This window comes from Colossoma macropomum, unplaced genomic scaffold, assembly GCF_904425465.1.
Source record: "Colossoma macropomum unplaced genomic scaffold, Colossoma_macropomum, whole genome shotgun sequence".
Lineage (NCBI taxonomy): Eukaryota > Metazoa > Chordata > Actinopteri > Characiformes > Serrasalmidae > Colossoma > Colossoma macropomum.
In genome coordinates this window covers 33434023-33455641 of record NW_023494790.1, presented here as the reverse complement: position 1 = coordinate 33455641, position 21619 = coordinate 33434023, and the positions used below count along the sequence as shown (strand labels likewise).

The 21619-nt window shown below is 41.8% G+C and overlaps 1 protein-coding gene across 3 annotated transcripts in view; it reads left to right on the top strand.

Moving 5' to 3' along the window:
* The window catches only part of p4ha1a (prolyl 4-hydroxylase, alpha polypeptide I a), a 34637-nt gene that overhangs the window by 3486 nt on the left and 9532 nt on the right, over positions 1-21619 (top strand). Inside the window, exons 2-10 of one of the 3 annotated variants that reach the window (XM_036573154.1) lie at positions 2495-2582; positions 3666-3762; positions 6865-7016; positions 7173-7310; positions 9841-10092; positions 10529-10725; positions 14021-14197; positions 16511-16581; positions 21241-21306. In XM_036573154.1, the coding sequence (XP_036429047.1) occupies positions 2495-2582; positions 3666-3762; positions 6865-7016; positions 7173-7310; positions 9841-10092; positions 10529-10725; positions 14021-14197; positions 16511-16581; positions 21241-21306 (1238 nt within the window). Of the gene's footprint in view, positions 1-2494; positions 2583-3665; positions 3763-6864; positions 7017-7172; positions 7311-9840; positions 10093-10528; positions 10726-14020; positions 14198-16510; positions 16582-21235; positions 21307-21619 lie in introns of all 3 variants that reach the window. The other 2 variants (XM_036573153.1, XM_036573152.1) reach the window with 2 other exon arrangements.

Genomic DNA, 21619 nt, shown 5'->3' with positions numbered 1-21619 from the left:
CAACGATCCTTATGAGCAGAACCGACGGGAAGTCGGCAGCAAGTAATGTTAGGCCTGTTCACACATGGGGATCCAATGCTTTGATCAATCTAATAATAGAAGTCTAAATAGAAGACCACAGCTGTGTCAGTCATTGACTTCTATTTGCCCCCTAGTGGCCAACCACCAAATCTTTTGAGCGAAACAGATAACACAGCTGTCCTTCCACAAACAAGTGAAAAGAGGGTGATCACCTCCTCACAACACTGGGGCGCAGTATAGTACAGATGCCAGTAGGTGTCAGTATACACTGCCATACTGGTTGTTTCGTAAGGCAAATCAGAAAATCGCTGATTGCTCTTCTGCTTGGTGTTTAGTATCCCGCAATAAACAAACCAGGTTTGCAGACATGTAGGCCCTCATTCTGTAGATACGTAACCTTTTAGATGGGTCTGTTTTTACCCAGAAGTGGGAAATTGGAGCTTGAACTTGATCGAACATTTTCGACCTCAAGCTACAAAGCGAAAATATCATGGACACCTCAATGAAAGCGAATATCGTTACCAACAAGTGAGCCAGCTAATATGAGTGGTAACTGATGTTCATGATGACCTTCTCAAAACAGCAGACCGTCAGTGTTATTGATTCATCCATGTCTGGCGGCCTCAGCGTACGTCTTGCGAAAGGACATTCTTGACGGTTGCGCGAAGCCGAAAGCGCCTTTGCGAGATTACAGTCGCGTCACCAGTGCAGGTGACTCTGTGACATTTTATGATAAGTTTAATGACTAGTGGAAAACGATTCTATCACAGTTCTAACTATGGCGACGTGCAAGTCCAAAATACTGCCACCGTTTATTTTGGCACGGGAGAATTCGAACAAGAATCCGGCAAATAGGAAGCGAACTTCAGCCTCGTCCTCTTGTGAACCTAAATATAAGATAACCTATATGTTTTGGTGCTTATTGCTACTTAGTACTACCGAATAATAGACTTAACTTCTTACATTTAGGGGGTATTCATTGTTTATTTAACAAATGCGCGTTTCTCAGTGAAATATTGATGTGTCTGCCAAAGCGTTCAGCGTACTTCTTGCGAAACGAAGGTCCTCAAGGTCGTCCATGTGTATTTCAAGGCACCTCTTTTTCACCTCTTTTTTACTAACCAAACACAGGCTTTTCATCCGCGGAGTTCGCCCAGCTGCTATGTGCACGACATGGCGAACAAAGCCTCCACGCGATGTCTGCAGTTGTTCATTTTCTCTGCAATTACATCATATTGTTCGTTGAAGCCAGGCGAACGTCGTCTCAAGACGTATGCTGAGGCCTTGAGTGGGAATTCGAGGTCAGAAATTCCGATTTTACAAGCTTAAGGCGAGGGTGTCATGATTGGATAACTGATTGGAGATCGGTTATTGTGTACATCTCACATGGAGTTGGCTTGAGGTCGCCCCCTAGTGGCCAACCACCAGAATTTTCTTAATAGAACCAAAGGCTTGCTTGGCTACTTTGATGCACTCCTCAATTCAACAGTGTCTGTCACAAGTGAGGTTTATGTGCTGCATCCAGTGATTTAGGACTCACGTCTGTGTGGGTACAGTGAGGTCACAGCCCCCTGGGTAAGATTAGTAAACCAAAGCACAGGCCGATTTTGGGTTTCGGACCCGGGAGGAGTTGAAAATCCTTCTTCCTGTAGCTGGAAAATTACCTTCTGTTTCCTCAAAGCAGTTTGTGTGATAGAGCACATCAGATCCACCCAATTCAGTCCTTCACTTTCACCCTTAGGGCCTTCTTTCTTTCACAAAAGCATTTTAAAGGGACAGTGGATAACTGAGCTGGTGAAGTGAGGACAGCAATTGTGTGATCTCTGTGTTTGTATGGAGGAATCGAGGTCAGTGCAGCAGTGGCTTGGCTGTGGGCTGTAAGGTTGACTGTTCTGCTTTTTTGTAAGGAGTGTAGATGCTGCATTGTTGGGCTGTCTGGCTCACAGAGTGGACTGGCCTGCCACGCTGCTCTAAGCTTCACTGCTCAGATTAGGGGTCTGCGGTCAGCATGGTGTACGAGTCTTTACGGCTCAGAGGATCCAGAGTTGTTAGCATCTAAACTGCAGAAGCAAACCACTGTGACTTTGCATAATCATCATCTGTTGCATCTAAAGGTTTGTGGCCAATACGGATACCAGTTTAATGGACTGAATAGCCAGTTTTACATTTAGATTTTAGATATTCATTTTATACCCCAGTGGTTTTAGTTAAACAGCGCTTTACTGATGTACTGATTTACTCATATTATTGTCAGCCATCACACTTCTTAGCTCTAATAAACAGCAGAATAAAACAGTCTCAAATAATATAAGTATTGTAGCACTGGGGGTGGAGCTACCCACAGTTAAGATACACAACTGGACCTTAGTATTTAATGCTCTCGCTCTCTCTCTCTCTCTCTCTCTCTCTCTCTCTCTCTCTCTCTCTCTCTGTCTCTCTCTCTCTCTCTTTCTCTCTCTCTCTCTGTGTGTAGATGGAGGTCCGGAGTGTGTGGTGTGTGTTGCTGATCAGCTGCCTGCTCCACGAGAACTCGGCCCACAGTGACTTCTTCACTTCCATCGGTGAGTCCTTTTACAGGAAGAAACAAAGACCAATCAGTGGCAGAGCTACACAAACCTTTACAAACATCAGCTTATTGATGGACCTCTTTAGTCTGGTTCACATGCCGGAATGCAACAAGACAGTTTTAAAATGTTTTAAAGGCAGTTTGATCAGCATGAATGTTTTATTCTAAAATAAGAGAATTCACACCGATCAGTCTACCTTCTAAAACCTTCTAAAACTAGATGATTCAGACCGATCACACCTCCTTTAAAACATTTTAAAACTAAAGGATTCACACTGATCAGTCTACCTTCTAAAACCTTCTAGAACTAGACGATTCAGACCGATCACACCTCCTTTAAAACATTTTAAAACTAAAGGATTCACACTGATCAGTCTACCTTCTAAAACCTTCTAGAACTAGACGATTCAGACCGATCACACCTCCTTTAAAACATTTTAAAACTAAAGGATTCACACCGATCAAACCGCTTTTGACACATTCTAAAATTCTAAAGACAGTTTGATCTGTATGAATTCTCTAGTTTTATAATGTTTTAAAGGCAGTTTGATCGGTATGAATTCTCTAGTTTTAGAATGTTTTAAAGGCAGTTTGATCTGTATGAATTCTCTAGTTTTAGAATGTTTTAAAGGCAGTTTGATCTGTATGAATTCTCTAGTTTTAGAATGTTTTAAAGGCAGTTTGATCGGTATGAATTCTCTAGTTTTAGAATGTTTTGAAGGCAGTTTGATCGGTATGAATTCTCTAGTTTTAGAATGTTTTAAAGGCAGTTTGATCGGTATGAATTCTCTAGTTTTAGAATGTTTTATAGGCGGTTTGATCGGTATGAATTCTCTAATTTAAGAATGTTTTAAAGGCGGTTTGATCAGCATGAATTCTCTAATTTAAGAATGATTTATAGGCAGTTTGATCTGTATGAATTCTTTAGGTTTAGAATGTTTTAAAGGCAGTTTGATCGGTGTGAATTCTCTAATTTAAGAATGATTTATAGGCAGTTTGATCGGTGTGAATTCTCTAATTTAAGAATGTTTTAAATGTTTGTTCCACGTTTCTCATGTCCACTCTCTTGTGTTTGCAGGCCAGATGACAGACCTGCTGTTTACAGAGAAGGACCTGGTGACCTCCCTAAAAGACTACATTAAAGCAGAGGAGAGCAAGCTGGAGCAGGTTAAGCAGTGAGTTACGCCTCTGACCAGCTCTTTGATACGGCTTGTTTTGACAGGTGTGAACGTTCTACCTGTACTCAGGTGTGCACCAAACATCTGAGCTGTAGTCAGGGATTGTTGGTTTAGCTCATTGCTGGCACATTTTTACAATGGTCCACTCCAAAAGGAGGGGACGCAACATCAGGCCATGCTTTCCTCTGCACTTTATTCATTGCAATGTGAAACAGACACAATCAGATTAGAAAGTATCACAAAAAAGTCAGCTCTGGCAGCAGAGATCGTTTAGTGGGGCAGTGACCAACTAGCCAGTCATCATGCCCGTCTAAATCCACTACTGTCTCTACATGCTTCTATAGAGGCAGGAGGCAAAAAACAAACTTTGTGTGCTACCTCTGATTGCTGCATAAGGAAAATAGAAAAGGTTACACTGATTAACATAGAAGGGTTTGTATGCATCACTTTTATTGGTTAAAACAGTTGCTTAACTGGCCCCTTGGGAGGCAGCAGCACTGACAGTAAGTAAACTTCCATAAAATATAGACGTTTTACTATTTTCTACTTTGTGAAACCAATTAAGACAGGTACTTTATTTTTCTGGTTGTGATAATTTACATAACGTTAGCACTGTGATGTTTCCACTTTCTTGCTGGAGGATCACTGGTGGCTGCAGCACATTATGTGACATTTATCGAAATTTAACTGGTTACCAAGTCACGTTTAATTAGATATTAATATTATCTGTGTCATAATTTTATAACTGTGACTAATTACACTAAGTAAAATAGCATTAACCACACAGTCTGGCTATTTGCACTAACTCCACCTGGTAAATCGTGTGACTACAGAACACCAAAGTGCTTATTATTGCTGCAATTTTCATACTTTCCATGAAGAAAAACATGGCAGCATTAAGGGAGAATTGAAGAGTAAGGTTATTTACTGTGAACCAGAGCATATGTGAGAGTAACTTTCCTCTACACTGTTAGAAATAAAGGTTCTGTGCAGGTTCCTTTTTCGTTCATTAAGGTACAAACAATGTAAATGTTCCCTCAAACCCTGAAGGTTGGTGGGCAGACTGCTGGTCACCATAGCAACACAGATAGCAATCTCACCTAGCTCCTAGCTCATGAAAAGGCAAAGAGAAAGACTTAAGATGAACATCGATGATTTGGAGATGAATGGACTTGAATGGGCATTTATAATCACTCCAGCTGGTTTCCTGATACGTTTAATCTGCAACGAGAAACTGTCAAACACTAGACAGTCGTTCGCCAGCTTCTTGTTCGAATTCTTCCGTTCCACCTTAAATGGTGCAGGAGTTACATTCTGGTGCCTCGGGCACCATTTACGGTGGAACATGAAAATTCGAACGAGAAGCGGCTTGGGCCTCGTAAAAAATCAACGTTTAACATGAAACAATTCTACTTTTATGGAAAAGTTTCCTGCTGGAGATGCGAGAAAAGCAGCTGTAGCTGAGCTAAAGCTTAAAGCAGAGCAAAGTAAGTCTGTTTTTATTTATATTGTATTTTTTATCCTATACTAGTACATCAGCACACACTGAGACATATTTACAGCCAAGATGGTAAAATGGACATAAAATAAAATTTCATTTTTGTTAAAAGGACAAAATGGCTTTTCTTAACCTTTGGGTTGCGACCCCTGGACTAGACCTCTTTTAATGTATGACACATTATTTTGGATAAGTAGGTGTTTCTTACAGGTTGGGACAAACCATGGATGCTGGGTCAGAATAACCCGGCCTGTGTTCTGTTACATAGTGACCCAGCGCTGGGTTATGAGTATGAACCAAACTGAGTTGTTTATACCCTGCGTTTTTTTTTTTGAGTGCAGGAATGTTCAGTACGTTGTGGAACGATAGCAGGTTTCCTAAATAGACAGATGTCTGGTGAATTGCTGTAAATGTGGCTTTACTGTTGATTCTTTTCTGAATAATATGTGGTGCCTTAGGGGTTGTTTTTCCGGTGTGTGGATATGCTGCACCCTGTCTGCTCCGCCTCATCCAGGGTTTCTGGATGCCCCACTCATGATTTAGTTCCGCCTGCCGGGCCTGAATCACGTCCAAAGTGTTCACTGGCAGCAAGAGTTTATATAAATGTGTAACCAGCTGTGACTTACCAAGCGCCTTTAGACGCTGAAGATGGATTGGAGAATGAGTACATGAAATCAAGCTGACTGTTGTGGAGCTTGTTGAGTTTTCACTCAACTCCAAGTGACACAATTGCTATGTTTCCGGTTCTGTCACATTTTGGGAACATTTTAGGTATCGATAAACAACATGTCTGCAAAAGTTAAGTGCACAGTCCTTTGCCTGGAAACTTAGCTAGGGACCATGTTTCATTTGGGGGATTGCTGAAGGCTTACAAATACAGCTGTAACAGGCGTGTTTCTACATGCCTTAAGAACAGTTGCTGAATGAGGCCCAATGTCACTACCGAAACAGTCCCTACTGCAACATTTGGTAAAGTTTTGGTAGTAATAATAATAATAATAATAATAATAATTTTATTTACGTAGCACTTTTCATGCCGGTGGCAGCTCAAAGTGCTTTACAGACCGGTGATAAAAGTGTTGTGATTGTTTTGTTGGTGACAAATTGGAACATTCCATCATCTGTTTTAATGAAATAAACATAATTAAGGCAAAGCAAAAGGATCTTAGTCTAAAGTCTAGGTCCCAGACTTTGAACCAGTTCAGTAAAATGGTTCATATACATTTTTTTTAAATTGTTACTCAGTTTTTACCAAAGATGCAGGCATCACTTCTACGGAGCACCTTACACTGTATCTTACACTCTACCATATCTGGCACATCTGGATGAGGAATGTACCCGGTCCAGCATGTGAGTCCAGTGGTCATCTGAAATAATAACTCTCTGTGATCTTGCTCCCTTTTTAAGGGATTCAGTCGGTGCTTCGTTTAGGGAGTTAATTGAATCGTAAATAGCTGAAATGATTCGCTGTTCTTACTTACAAGTTCCTCTCAGTGTGTAATTTGTGCAGCTTCATGTGTTCTTTCATGACAGAGTCTGTTCAGAGGCAGTGATTTCTTACTCCTATAACTTAGTGCTAAGCTCTTGTGTGTGGTCCTCAGGTGGGCCGAGAAACTGGACGCTTTAACGGCCACGGCGACGCAGGACCCAGAGGGTTTCCTTGGTCACCCGGTCAACGCCTTCAAACTGATGAAGAGGCTGAACACAGAGTGGGGCGAGGTGGAGGACCTGGTGCTCAGAGACATGTCTGACGGTCAGTGCTGCAGATCTTCCCAAGGTCTTGACAGATAAGTTTAAAGTTTAGACTAACCTGAACTATAAGTGACCTTCTGGAGCTCTGCGTTAGATGCTCTGTCGTAATCTGTGTCCAGGAAACTCTGTGAATAAGTGACTGTTAAACTTTACTCAGGTTTCATCTCCAACCTGACCATCCAGCGGCAGCACTTCCCCAACGATGAGGACCAGACAGGAGCAGCCAAGGCGCTGCTCAGGCTGCAGGACACCTACAACCTGGACACACATACCATCTCCACTGGCGACCTGCCTGGTAAGTCTGGTACATACAGTACTGGACATAAAAAGCTGTTTATCTAGACAGTAAGCATTTATCTTCTCGCCATAAACACTCAAAGAACCCTTTGCACAATTGAGGGGTTCTTTGCATCATGAAAGGAAGAACCTTTTTAAAAAATGGTTCCATATATCACCCAAAAGCGTTCTTCTATTGTTATATTGTCAAGCTTGTAACATTAGAAGAACCCTTTTGGGTGATAAATAGAATCGTTTTCAAAAGGGTTCTATGTAGAACTGTCTATAGCACATTCATGAACATTTTCCATCAATCCGAAGAACCCAGTCCTGATGCAAAGAACCCTTTGATCATGCAAAGGGTTGTTTGAGTGTTCATAGCTCTATATAGAACCATTTTCTTTACTAAAGAACCCTTGAAGCACCATCTTTGTGGAGTGTAGAGTAAATACAAATAATATCAATACAATACGCAGTGATTTTTTAGTATGTCCAAGTTTTCGCTTAACCATTTCCAAACCTGCCCTTAATGAACCCAGTATTTTTACAATTATCATTCAGTACCTGATTTGGCTAATCAACACTTCATTAAATTAAATCAGGTGTAATTTAACAAAACTGTGCAATGGCTGGACGCATCCAGGAGACAACTGGAACTAAACTTTGTTCACAAACACTAGCTCACAAGATGTCAGCCACTTTATTGAAAATAAGAAATTATTCTTGTTATTTTTACTGGATTTAAGTTTTTAATTCTAATAATATATCACTGTTGTCGGAAGAAAACTTCATATCTCCATTTTTGTCATTTTTCAGTTTTGTACAGAATTTGAAAATGCCTGTTGCCCTTTACATTGTTTGTAAATTTCATGATGAATGGACTAAGAGAAACAGCCCAAAATGACTTGGAGAAAAGTCTGGTTCCATTGACTTACATTAAAAGTAAAGTAGGTTTTTTCCTGTTCCTATAAAATTACCGTTTTGGAGATACAAGGTTTTCTACAAGCCCAAGACACTTATTGCCAGTATAATTTGTTTTAAATAATATGCTTAGATATATAACACTTTGCACAGTGCTGTATATTTTCAAATCATTTTATTTCATTTTGTTTGCTGAAGTAAACCTGTTTTTGTAGGTTAACATTATTATCCTGGGAAGTCTTCACTTTTTAGTAGGAGCGATTTTTAACAAGCAAAGTAAATCTGAAAAACTTTTATTGTGCAAAAAAGTAAAAAAAAAAAACTGAACAATACATAAATAAACATTTGGCAGCTTTTTTTGTTGTTTTTAGTTTCCTTAAATGGAGCAGCAGTTGTACCTGTACAGACACTTGTGTGTAACTGCTGCACCATTTAAGGTGGAACAGTGAATAAGGGGAACAAGAACGCCACTGGGATTTGGAACATGTTACAGTCATTCACACTTCAGGACCAGCTGCTACCCGGCCAGAGACTGTGGCGTCATTGATGCAGCTGACCAAGTCGGGCGGCTCCTCAGCCGGACCTCATCAGTCTAGTGTCCGTGTTAAGAAAAGACTGACCCCAAAAAACAGTTGTTCCTTTAAGTCCACTGCCACGAAAACAAAACATACTACTTCAGACGTAAACGGGCTAGACCAGGGGTCGGCAGCATGTGGCTCTTTTACTGACCTGTTGCGGCTCCACAGCAGAATTAGCTTAACTGCTAATTCATCCTTTAAACCTGAAGGCTGGCACGCAGACTGCTGGTCACCATAGCAACCCAGACAATCTTGCCTAGCTAGTAGCTAACAAAAAGACAAACAGGAAGATTTAAGACGGACATCGATAGTTTGGCGATGAATGGACTCATTTGCGTTTATAATCACTCCAGCTGGTTTCCTGATACGTTTAACCTGCAGCAAGAAACTGTCAAACACTAAAAAGTCACGACGCTGAAGTCGCTTCTTGTTCCTACCTTCTTGTTCAAATTCTCCCATTCCACCTTAAATGGTGGAGCAGTTACATTTAAGGTGGAACAGGAAAATTCGAACACAAAGCTGGAGAACGAGAAGCGACTTCAGCCTCGTAAAAAGTCAAACGTTGAGAGACGTTTTACAAGAAACTGTTGTACTTTTTGGAAAAGTTTCCTGCTGGAGATGCGAGAAAAGTGGCTGTAGCTGAGCTGAAGCTTAATGCAGAGCAAAGTGAGTCTGCGTTTTTGTTTTTTATTATATTTTTAGCCTATGCTAGAACATCAGCACATACTGACACATATTTACAGCCAATACGGTAAAATAGACATAAAATGTTGTGGCTCTGAAGGTGGTTTGATTTTTATTGAAAGGACAAAATGGCTCTTCTTAACATTTGGGTTGCCGACCTCTGGACTAGTGGTCTAGTTTTCATTTTAATTTGAAAAGTGACAATTAATTGAGGATTGCAAGGAGTAGAAGTAGAAGGCTGGTGTTTCTAATAAAGTGGATTGTTTATTGCAAGGTATATTAAAATAGCCAGATAACTGTAACACTTCTAACTAGGGCTGTTTAATCAGGAAGGGTTGTGCAGTAAGAGTGTGTGTGCTCTTTCAGGCACATCCTCAGATCTGCCCTATAAGAGCACTCTAACAGTGGAGGACTGTTTCGAGCTGGGGAAGATCGCGTACTCAGAAACAGATTACTACCACACAGAGCTGTGGATGGCGCAGGCTCTCAGACAGCTGGATGAAGGAGAGGAGTCCAGCATTGACACAGTGACCGTACTGGACTACCTCAGCTACTCCATCTACCAGCAGGGTGAACTGGAGAGAGCACTGGAGCACACCAAGAGACTGCTGACTCTGGGTAAGTTCTAGACAATAAAAGGGCCGACCCTACATTTTTCTTGTTATATTTTCCTCCGATGTCCATTTATGACATTTGTATGGGTTTATAATTCACACTCCTTACAACTTCAGCATTGATGGGTGGGGCTAATCTGCTTTTTTTTCCTGTTAATAATGTAAACGATGTTATATACAGGCTGTGTTTGCAGCTTAGATTCTATACAAGGGCTTTAACGTTTGTTTTTACATTTACAAACTTTTATTTAATCAAAAAATACGTAAAAATAGTGAAACCAAGTGGCGCCTGCTGTTATTTGGGTAATGCTAACGCTCAGTGGTTTGTTTGTCAGAACTTGGCCTGTGTTTTGCAGCCTTTGAGGAAATTAGCAGATTTTGTTGCACAGCTGTTGCATTTCAACACTAATTTATGTACATTTCTGATTCATACTGCACAGATCCAGATCATCAGAGAGCCAACGGCAACCTGAAGTACTTTGAGTACCAGCTGGCCAAGCAGAGGAAAGTAGAGAGTGAGCAGAAAGTAACGGAGGAGAAAAAGGAGAGAGAGAAGAGAGAGACGGACAAAAAGAATAATTACCTTCCAGAGAAGAGGAAGTACGAGAAGCTTTGCAGGGGAGAGGGAATCAGACTGGTGAGAACCATCATCTACATTACATATAAAAAGTAAGAAGACACGTTTAGGTTCACTGGTGGATTTTTCTCCTAATCATGAACAGCTGACACACCCTAGTAACCACTTGAGATACTACAGCTACAGTTAGCAGCACCTTAGTAACTACCTGGGATAACACAGGAACTGCTTAGTAACACCATAGCAACCACTTGGAACGCCATAGCAATCTGCTAGCAACCACCAGAGATACTATAGCAGAAGCTAGCAACACCCTAGCAACCACCCGGGAAAACATAAGAACTGCTTGGCAACCACCTGCAATGCTATACCAACCACCATTGCATGGCATACCATTGCAACACCTTAGCACTCACTCTCGAAGCCTTACCAACTACCTAGCAACCATGAGAGATACCATAGCAATGGGTTAGCAACACCTTAGCAACACCTTAGCAACTACCTGGGATGACATAGGAAGTGCTTAGTAACACCATAGCAACCACTTGGAACACCATAGCAATCTGCTAGCAACCACCAGAAATACTATAGCAGAAGCTAGCAACCACCTAGCAACCACCAGAGAGACCAGAGCAGAAGCTAGCAACACCCTAGCAAACACCTGGGACAACATAAGAACTGCTTGGCAACCACATGGAATGCTATACCAACCCCCGGGCATACCATTGCAACACCTTAGCACTCTCTCTCGAAGCCTTACCAACTACCTAGCAAGCACGAGAGATATCATAGCAATGGGTTAGCAACACCTTAGCAACTACCCGGGATAACATAGGAAGTGCTTGGTAACGCCATAGCAACCACTTGGAACACCATAGCAATCTGCTAGCAGCCACCAGAGATACTACAGCAGAAGCTAGCCACACCCTAGCAACCACCAGAGAGACCAGAGCAGAAGCTAGCAACACCCTAGCAACCACCCGGGATAACATAAGAACTGCTTGGCAACCACCTGGAATGTTATACCAACCACCATTGCATGGCATACCATTGCAACACCTTAGCACTCTCTCTCGAAGCCTTACCAACTACCTAGCAACCACAAGAGATACCATAGCAATGGGTTAGCAACACCTTAGTAACTACCTGGGATAACATAGGAAGTGCTTAGTAACACCATAGCAACCATTGGAACACCATAGCAATCTGCTAGCAACCACCAGAGAGACCATAACAGTCTGCTAGCAACACCCTAGCAACCATCCGGGATAACATAAGAACTGCTTGGCAACCACCTGGAATGCTATACGAACCACCATTGCATGGCATACCATTGCAACACCTTAGCACTCACTCTCGAAGCCTTACCAACTACCTAGCAACCACGACAGATACCATAGCAATGGGTTAGCAACACCTTAGCAACTACGAAGTATAACATAGGAAGTTCTTAACAACACCCTAACAGCCATGTGTAACAGCCATAGTTGCAAACACCTAGGGAGAACTCAGCTGTCCTACCAACCACCTAGCAACCCCCTTACAACCTGCTTGCAACCGCCAGGGATACCATAGCAACTGCTTAAGCTGCACAATCACTTTTCTCGTTTGGTGACGTTTTAGTTGTTGGTAAGAAGTGACGATGTTGATTTTACAGTCTTTTCAGTGCAGCGTGTTCCGAGCAGTCAGGCCTGCATTGTGAATGTGGCCTTGTTATTGCTGAGTGTTGAGTTGGCACAGAGACTCAGATGCCTTGGCACTGCCCGCTCTGCTGCTCCGCTGACGGGTGTGGACATAGCTCATTATGTTTATTCACTGGGTGGCAGCTCCTGTGTTTGTGAGTGTGTGCATAACCCTGCTTTGTGGTTCATAATCACACCAAAGCAGGAAAAATTCAAAGACTCTGACCTGAACGACCCAGAAACCCGGACGTTGTGTCTGAATCTGTTAGGCTGAACTCACTAGGCCCAGCTTTTGAATATCAGCAGTCCTCTTTCATTCTGTCTTCATGTGGTGTCCAATTACCTATTGCGTAATTTGAATAGCTAAGGTGATGTGTTATAACTAGCGTCTGTCTGGAACATCATATCTGATGGTAGCCTTGAATTCCAGGTAACTAGACTCACGTAGTCACTGTCCTGGTCTTACACTAAATATACAGATGACCACAGTGGCGTGTGAAGTAGTTTTTGTAGCCTTTACTGGTGAACTTAAGGCCCAGTCCCATTTCTTATTTTGACTCCTACCCCTTGTTTTCGAGTGTCATCTTGGCCCTTGGAACTGAGTTACAGGTGTAGTGGTTGAAACCTCTACGAAATGGGACCCTCAAATAAAAAAGAACATTACTTCATTAACAGCTACTGGCGCTGCTCTGTAGGCGACCCTGCCAGTCTGCAGTGATAGCAGAGGAGGGTAAAGTTCAGCTCCTCACTGCTGGGCTTTAGTTACATTTAGGGCATCATATGCCTTCAAAGAGGGGGGCAATTATTTAGTCCATCTGTTTCTCTGCATACTTTGTTAGCCCCCTTTTACCCTGTTCTTCAGTGGTCAGCACCCCCATGGACCCTCACAGAGCAGGTACTATTTGGGTGGTGTGTTGCGCTGGTCTGAGTGGATCAGACACAGCAGTAAAACACCTCAGTGTCATTGCTGGACTGAGAATAGTCCACCAACCAAAAATATCCAGCCAACAGCGTCCTGTGGGCAGCGTCCTGTGACCACTGATGAAGGACTCGAGGATGACCAACACAAACTGTGCAGCAGCAGATGAGCTATCGTCTCTGACTTTACATCTACAAGGTGGACTGACAAGGTAGGAGTGTCTAATAGAGTGGACAGTGAGTGGACCCAGTGTTTAAAAACTCCAGCAGCACTGCTGTGTCTGATCCACTCAGACCAGCACAACACACACTAACACACCACCACCACGTCAGTGTTACTGCAGTGCTGAGAATGATCCACCACCCAAATAGTACCTGCTCTGTGAGGGTCCATGGGGGTCCTGACCACTGAAGAACAGGGTAAAAGGGGGCTAACAAAGTATGCAGAGAAACAGATGGACTACAGTCTGTAACTGTAGAACTACAAAGTGCACCTATATAGTAAGTGGAGCTGATAAAATGGACAATGAGTGTAGAAACAAGGAGGTGGTCATAATGTTATGTCTGAGTCGTCTATACTGCCCCCTGTCCTGAAGCATTACGGGTACATTACTGTAGAGATTAATGTGAATGTCAGTCATAATCACTGTTTGGAGTAGCCGTTGACTGAAACCAGCTGATGGGTCTACAGATGTTGTTGAACTTACTGTATTGGCCTGTAGTTCTGAATCCCATTGTCCGTCTGAACCACACAGACCCCGCGCAGACAGAGCCGGCTCTTCTGTCGTTTCTTCGACAACAGCAGACACCCGTACTACCTGCTTGGCCCGGTGAAACAGGAGGACGAATGGGACCGGCCACGCATCGTCCGTTACCACAACATCATCAGCGAGACAGAGATGGAGAAGGTGAAGGAACTGGCCAAGCCCAGGGTGAGTTCAGCAGCAGACCTGCTGCCTCTGCACGTTATTATGAGGCACATCATGCATCATTTGCTGCTGTCTGGAATTATTTGTGTTGAAGTAAACTCAGTGCTGGTTTCTGTAGTAGATCAGAAGCCAGATATCCTGCTTATTTTGTTTATTTTGTTACGGATTCAACTCCGTAATCTTAATGAGCCGAGACGTTTTGATAAAATAGGGAACCACAGAACTGAGAGATGACAAACTGTACTAGATAAAATACTCGACTTTGGGCATATTGGAGCTGGATTAGTGTTGCCTGGGGAGGTGCTGTAATTTGAGTGATTACTGACGAGAGCCGTGATTGTAATCCAGTACGAATCTGCAATTTCTGTAGTTTTTACAAGTTTGCTAAATAATAATTTTGAGTAAATTACCGTCTATAGCCCTGTTCAGACGGGATTCGTGTCCATGGAGAGGTGGGTAACGCCAGTTCACCACAAAACGTCTGTAATGTTTATGACCCATTCACACAGGATACAAAATCACAGTACATACGTGACAGATATTTACACACAACCTTCACTCCAAAAAGAGTAGAAAATAAGTTGAAATATTTAATCTAGCTGTTATTTTGTTACCTTAACCCAGGGGTCGGCAACTCAAATGTTAAGAAGAGCCATTTTGTCCTTTCAACAAAAATCAAACCACCTTCAGAGCCACAACATTTTATGTCCATTTTACCATCTTGGCTGTAAATATGTCTCAGTATGTGCTGATGTACTAATATAGGATAAAAAATATAATACTGCAAAACGCAGACTTACTTTGCTCTGCTTTAAGCTTTAGCTCAGCTATCTCATCTCTGGCAGGAAACTTTAAAACAAAAGTAGAATAGTTTCTTGTAAAACGTCTCTTAATGTTCGACTTTTTACGAGGCTGAAGTCGCTTCTCGTTCACCAGCTTTTTGTTCGAATTGTCCCGTCCCACCTTAAATGCTGCCTAAGGGGCCAGAATGTAACTGTTGCACCATTTAAGGTGGAACGGGAAAATCCGAACAAGAAGCTGGCGAATGACTTCAGCTTTCCAACTTTTTAGTGTTTGACAGTTTCTCACTGCAGATTAAACGTATCAGGAAATCAGTTGGAGTGATTATAAACGCAAATAAGTCAGTTCGTCTCCAAATTATCAATGTTCGTCTTAAATCTTTCTCTTTGCCTTTTCGTTAGCTACTCGCTAGGCAAGATTGTTGTCTGTGTTGCTATAGTGACCAGCAGTCTGTGTGCCAACCATCAGGGTTAAAGAGTGAATTAGCAGTTCCACATTAACTCCAGAGTTTAAGACCATTTATTGTTAAAACTGTGTTAGAACGATCAGCAGAGCTTTATTTTACTGGGATCATTTTATTTTTACCAAAAAAAATCTAATTCTGCTGTGGAGCTGCAGCAGGGCAGTAAAAGAGCCGCGTGCGGCTCCACAGCCACGTGTTGCCGACCCTGCCTTTACCATTTGCCTTGCTGTCTGAAGTGAATGCGAGTGTGTCATTACACTAACCACCTACTCATGGAAAACTAATCCCGTCCAAGTAGGGTTTATAACTTTGCTCAACCCAGAGCTCCCTCAGTAATATTAGTCCCGTTTATATCCACATCACAGGAATGAAATAACAAAACCAAGTAACAGAGAATGGCACCTCTATTTTGTTCTTATTTTGCAACCTGAAGACAAGGCTAACATCTAATGGAGCTTGATTTGGCCCAGTTCCTTACTTCTCAAGTTCATGAGATGACTACTAAAATCCACAATAATGCAGTGTATATTCCATTTCATACACTATGATTATCCACCATCATTTCGAGTTGTATCGGGCGTTCTCCCTCATCCAGCCTCACGTCTTGGTGTTTTTTTGGCGCCATATTAGCCATTTAGCCGCACCACATGTTGTGGCACATGTCGTGTAGTGCTGAGGTAACCATGCCCACGATGGTGTTTCAGTCCAGACTTTTTAGGTATTTGGGGAAACTGGACCTCCTCTGGTAAAACTAATCCAGCTCCAATAGGGCTTATGATGATGATACAACTTCAGATGACTTACAGACTGAAACAGTGCAGTTATGTAGTCACCACCATGCTAGCATGTGAGTAGTAGCCCACGCTAGCTGGCTACTCCACACTAGTCTTGAACTCCTCCTAATACTGTTAGCGCTTTTGAGAGAACACTCTTGGGAATTTGTGGTTAATGGGAACCCAGTGAATCCCTGAGCCCCCTGCACACGGTGAGCGGGGTGGGATGGTGTGAGTGCAGTGTGTAACTCATGTCCTCTCGGCCGGTTGGCTCCACAGCTGCGCCGAGCCACCATCTCCAACCCCGTCACTGGTGTGCTGGAAACTGCCCACTATCGCATCAGCAAAAGGTAAGAAGCCTGCAGGCTTAAAGGCCATCGGCCTCGCCTCCCCGCCACGTCGTAGCACCGCAACTTCAGCAAGAACAGAGACAGCAAAGGGGATATCGCACACTCCTGTTAGGTAGCTAAAACAAGAGGGAAAGTTTGAGCAAAAAGCAAGTGTGGCTAACAGGAAATTATGATTGAGCTGTGCTGGTTAGCATAATGTCATGGTAACAACCAGTTAAAGTTGCTGTACCAGTTATCATCAAATCATGCTGCCTTCAAGTCCCCCTCGGAAGTTCCTGCTTACGACTTCGGAGGTTGTGTTCAAGTGGTTTTGGTTGGAAAAGAGTGGAAATAAGTTTGTGAATATACAGTACATCTTTATTTCCACGTGTGGATGGTTTCAGCCTGCAGTGTTGATGTTGTGGCTGATGAATAACGTTAACTAAAATACGGCCAGTTTATCAGCGGCTATCATAGACCACTGTAGTCGTGTCGTCATTCTGTAGTCGGCGCCATGTTCTTATGCCCATATTAGGAATTCCGGGTCTGAGCTCCGTTTCTCTATGGACCGAATGAATAGGGTTTTAGAAAAATCGCCTCTGTGCTAAATAAAAATGTTCAGAACCCGATACGGTTTGTCCTGTGAACATTCTTCTCTCGAATACCACTGGATCCTGTGAATTACGAGCTCGTTAAAGAGTTGAAATATGAATATTGCTGCATGTGAGCTAAAGCTACTGCGCACTGAGTTCACGTCATTAGACTGACGGCCTCCTTAATCAGGTTATCACCCCCTGATAAACTGATTTCGGCGATCAGAATATCCTAATTATTATTTTGAACCTGGTAATATTTTTCTGAGGACATTTTCTCAGAACATTCACCAACTTTTTGTTCGACCTTTCCCGTTCCACCTTAAGTGGAGCAGCAGTCACGTTCTAAACTGCTGCGCCATTTAAGGTGGAACGGGGAAATTCGAACAATCTGCCGGAGAAAAAGCAGCTGACTTCAGCTTCATGGAGGATTGAAAGGCCTGATATGAGGAGGTTTCTCTATTTCCGCTGAACAGCTGAGTAACATTAACTTATTTTTGCTGTTTCACAGAACCGACAGGTCAGTATTTTGTCTCGTTTGCTAATGTTTGTGATAGCTAGTCACAGCTGCTGCACCATTTAAGGTGGAACGGGAACATTCAAACAAGAAGCTGCGAAAAAAGAAGCTAAATTCAGCCTCGTAGTTTTAACACGGGTTTTTGATAAGGAGTTTTAGCCTTTATCAAAATATCTCACCCAGAGGTTTTATTTACGGGTAAACCTGTAAAAATGCGACAGTAGAACATTTCAATAAGGCAGCTCAGCTCGTCAGAGCACCGCCACAGCCCGCCTTAGATTAGTGTAGCTTAGTGACATCAAATTGATGCGCACTAGCTTTAGCTCGCATGTAGCAATATTAGTATTATAGCTCTTTATCGGCCTCGTAATTCAGAGGATCCAGTGGTATGTGGGAGAAACATGTACACAGGACAAAACGTATCAGGTTCAGAGCATTTTAATTAACACAGGGGGCGATAGAGGCGTTTTTCTAAAACCCTATTCATTCTGGCCATAGAGAAATGGAGCTCAGACCCGGAGTTCCTAATATGGGCATAACGAGGACTACAGAATGACGCACGACTACAGTGGTCTATTGTTTTTTTTTTTGTTAACGCCCCCAACTCAGAAACTCAGGGCTCATTGAAAAATCTGAGTTCCCACTAGTAAATACGACGTTGTGGTGCCGTTCATGTGCCTCCATCTCGTAAATACGATATTTCCGACACAACTTGAAGGCAGCGTCATGCTAACAGTGAGGAACAGAATTTGCTCAGTTATTTGCTTTGTTATCACGTCAAATAAAAAAAACCTAGCTGTGCTAATTATCATGAGTGAAAGACAAAAACTAGCCATGCTAGCTAGTTATCTAACGTAAGAGCACAGTATTCCGTACACTTGCAAATATTTCTGTCTGTGTAATAAAAAACACTTTCTTAACATTTGTCAAAGATACATCTGAGACATCATCATATATCCCTTTTTCCATCAAATCGGTTGGAAAGACCATCTAAGCTGGGTTTGGACATCAAATCTATGCAAATAGTGACCGACCCCCCAGCATTACACGAACATGGCGGGTGGGGAAACCCAGGGATGCGAATGTGAATGGGGTGGGGAAAACTTTCACGGCCAGTTAAAATGTTTAACACTTAAACAGATATTTAACAATGGATTATCACCATGAAACACAGTATGTTTAGTACTGAGCTGTTAATCTAAGTTTACACCGTCAGCTAAGTAACCTTAGCAGACTCCTTTCAGCTGCGCAGCTTCACAGCGCTGCCTCACTTTACTGGGCTTCTTTCCATGGTAGCCTCATTCACTGCACATATTGTTTATAATAATTCACTTTTATAATCAGTATAATCAGGTAATGTCAATTTTTATGCAATTAGATTTCATAAAACCTCAAATAAAATGCAGGGAAACACTGTACGGAAAACCGCGCCTACTGTGGAAGCTGGTGTACGGAGTATTGGCGGCACAAACCGCGGACACAGATGACGTTTTTTTCTTATTACTTTAAAAGTATTGGCCCAAATGTGACCAATCAAAGTGCATATTGGTTGCTAGGCAGATTTTGCGGAGTCCAACCAGTCATTAAATCGTGTATGACTTTGGGTATTTCCGCAATAACTACTAAAATGCGAAAAATGCCGAAATACTGTACGGAATACAGTGCTCTTACGTCTAATAACTAAACAGAAATAGAGACCAGCTCTGACATTGATCCTGATCTTTGAATGAAAATACTGAAAATTAACTGTCATAATGATTCGAAATAAAATGAAGTAAAGAAATAATATAAAAAACAAGCTGTCAGTTAGAATGCCATGCTAACAAGGACTAAAAAGAATGGAAAAAAGGAAATATGTGCTGCTTCTTTTGATAAAAAATTAATTCATAAAAACAGTCGTGATTTTTTTGTTATCATTTTGTTCCAACAATGCATGAAAGCTAACTGATAATCTCATGTTAGCAAAGAATGAACTAGCTATGAAAGCTAGCTGTGCTAGCTAGTAAGCTGTTGATGAATATGTGCCAGTATCTGTTTACCTTATAAAACTGTAAATAAATAAACTTGCTCAGGAAATTGATATAATCCTCACACTAACAATAAAAAATGAACATATTAAAGCTACTTATGCCCGTCATTATAATCCAATGCTAACCGCCACTGCTGAGCTTCATTTACTGTTAGCCAGGTTTGCATTTGTGGTCAAACAGTCCCTATAATGTGTTACTCAACCAAAGTGGAGGTTCAGACAGCTGCAAAATGTAACTTGTTCATATTCAGTAATCATCACAGCGGCTCAATTACAAAGAGATACGGATGTGTATTTGAAGGGAGTGAGCATGTTGTTCCTCTTGGTGTAGCTGATCATGGTGAGGTTGCTGCTACAGCTTTTCTAACCCAGGGGAGACGCGGTTAACACAGCAGGAGACCTTTACTCATCATAACTGTAGATCTTACTGGGGTAACGGTGGAAATCAAGCAGGAGCTCACCACGTTATGAACCTTCAATATGCTGTAATTTTGACGAGCCAGCGCGATTTGGTGTAGGGAAACGTGGGAAACTTCCAATTTCTCAAAATTTCAGCATAATTCAGCCATTCAGACGTGAGTCATTCAGAGGAGACTGAGTGGTCAGATATGTTTACAGTGGTGGTGATAAAACCAGGGGTCATTTATTGACCATCCAACACCACCAGTGAACCTACACGTTTCTTCAAGGTTTACATTGATGATGGTAAAGTAGTAATAAACCTAAAAAAACTTTTATAACTTAAAAAGTATTAGGTTTTGCAAAGGTTTTAGGTCAAAATCTTTGTAAACCATTTCATTTAGTAACTTGCTGTGAGGGAGCTTTTAGAGGTGGACGTCTGGTTCCTATCACCACCACTGTGAACAATTCTGACTGCAAGTTTCTCTACACTGCAAAAAATAGTATGTTGTCATGTGAAATTATCTTAAATGTAGTCGATGTATCCAATATTTCTTCTGTTGAGATTGTTGTAAGCTTATTTTAAGATTATTTAACTTATTTCCAAACGTTTTTTTTTACTTGTTTTAAGTAATTTTATTTAGTAAAATCATTTTGCGTGTTTTATGAAATGTGCTTGAAACCAGCAAAATTATCTGCCAGTATAGTGAGATCATTTTTGCTTAATAAAATGTCTAGAACTAAATAATAAGCTGAATAATAAGTTAAATACTCCTATAATCAGTGCACAACTATGTCAAAATAAGCAATATTAGATATATTGACTAGAATTAAGAATTGAACTTGACAAGATACTATTTTTTGCAGTGTAGAACGGAGCGTTTAACACCAGGCCACTCTGAATGACTTTGTTTACATTTAATTAATTTGTTGACATTTTAATTACATTTAATTAACCATTTAATTAGGCAGAAATTTTGAAAAATCAGTGAAAGTCCCCTTCAATAATGGAAACAGCAAGCAGTGACATACTCTTTCTTCCCTTCTTTCTGTCTTTCTTTATTTGCTGTCTTCCTCCCTGTATCCTTCTTTTGCTCTCTTTCTCTCTCCCTCCTCTAATCTGTGCCTCCCCTTTAGCTCAGGCGAGCCACCGTGCATGACCCCCAAACAGGGAAACTCACCACAGCCCAGTACAGAGTCTCCAAGAGGTAAGGGGCTAAGGTCAGGTGAAGACTTTAAGGTCAGGCGTGCGTCCGTCTTGGCTCTGTTTACTCAGTCGCTGCTGTGTTTACTCTAAAATACCTTTTAAAGGGCCCATATCCTACATTTTTCTTCAAGGCCACTTTAGTGTGGTGTTATATATCAAAAACAGTGTTTACATTCATTTCCAACCTCTCTTTAAACAGGCTGTGTGCCTTTAAGACTTACATATGTAAATGAGCTCTGTTCTGATTGGCTGTGCTGTATCGTGCGTCATTCAGTAAGCAGTCCGGGCTGAAAAACGTCAGTTTGAATAGGCGG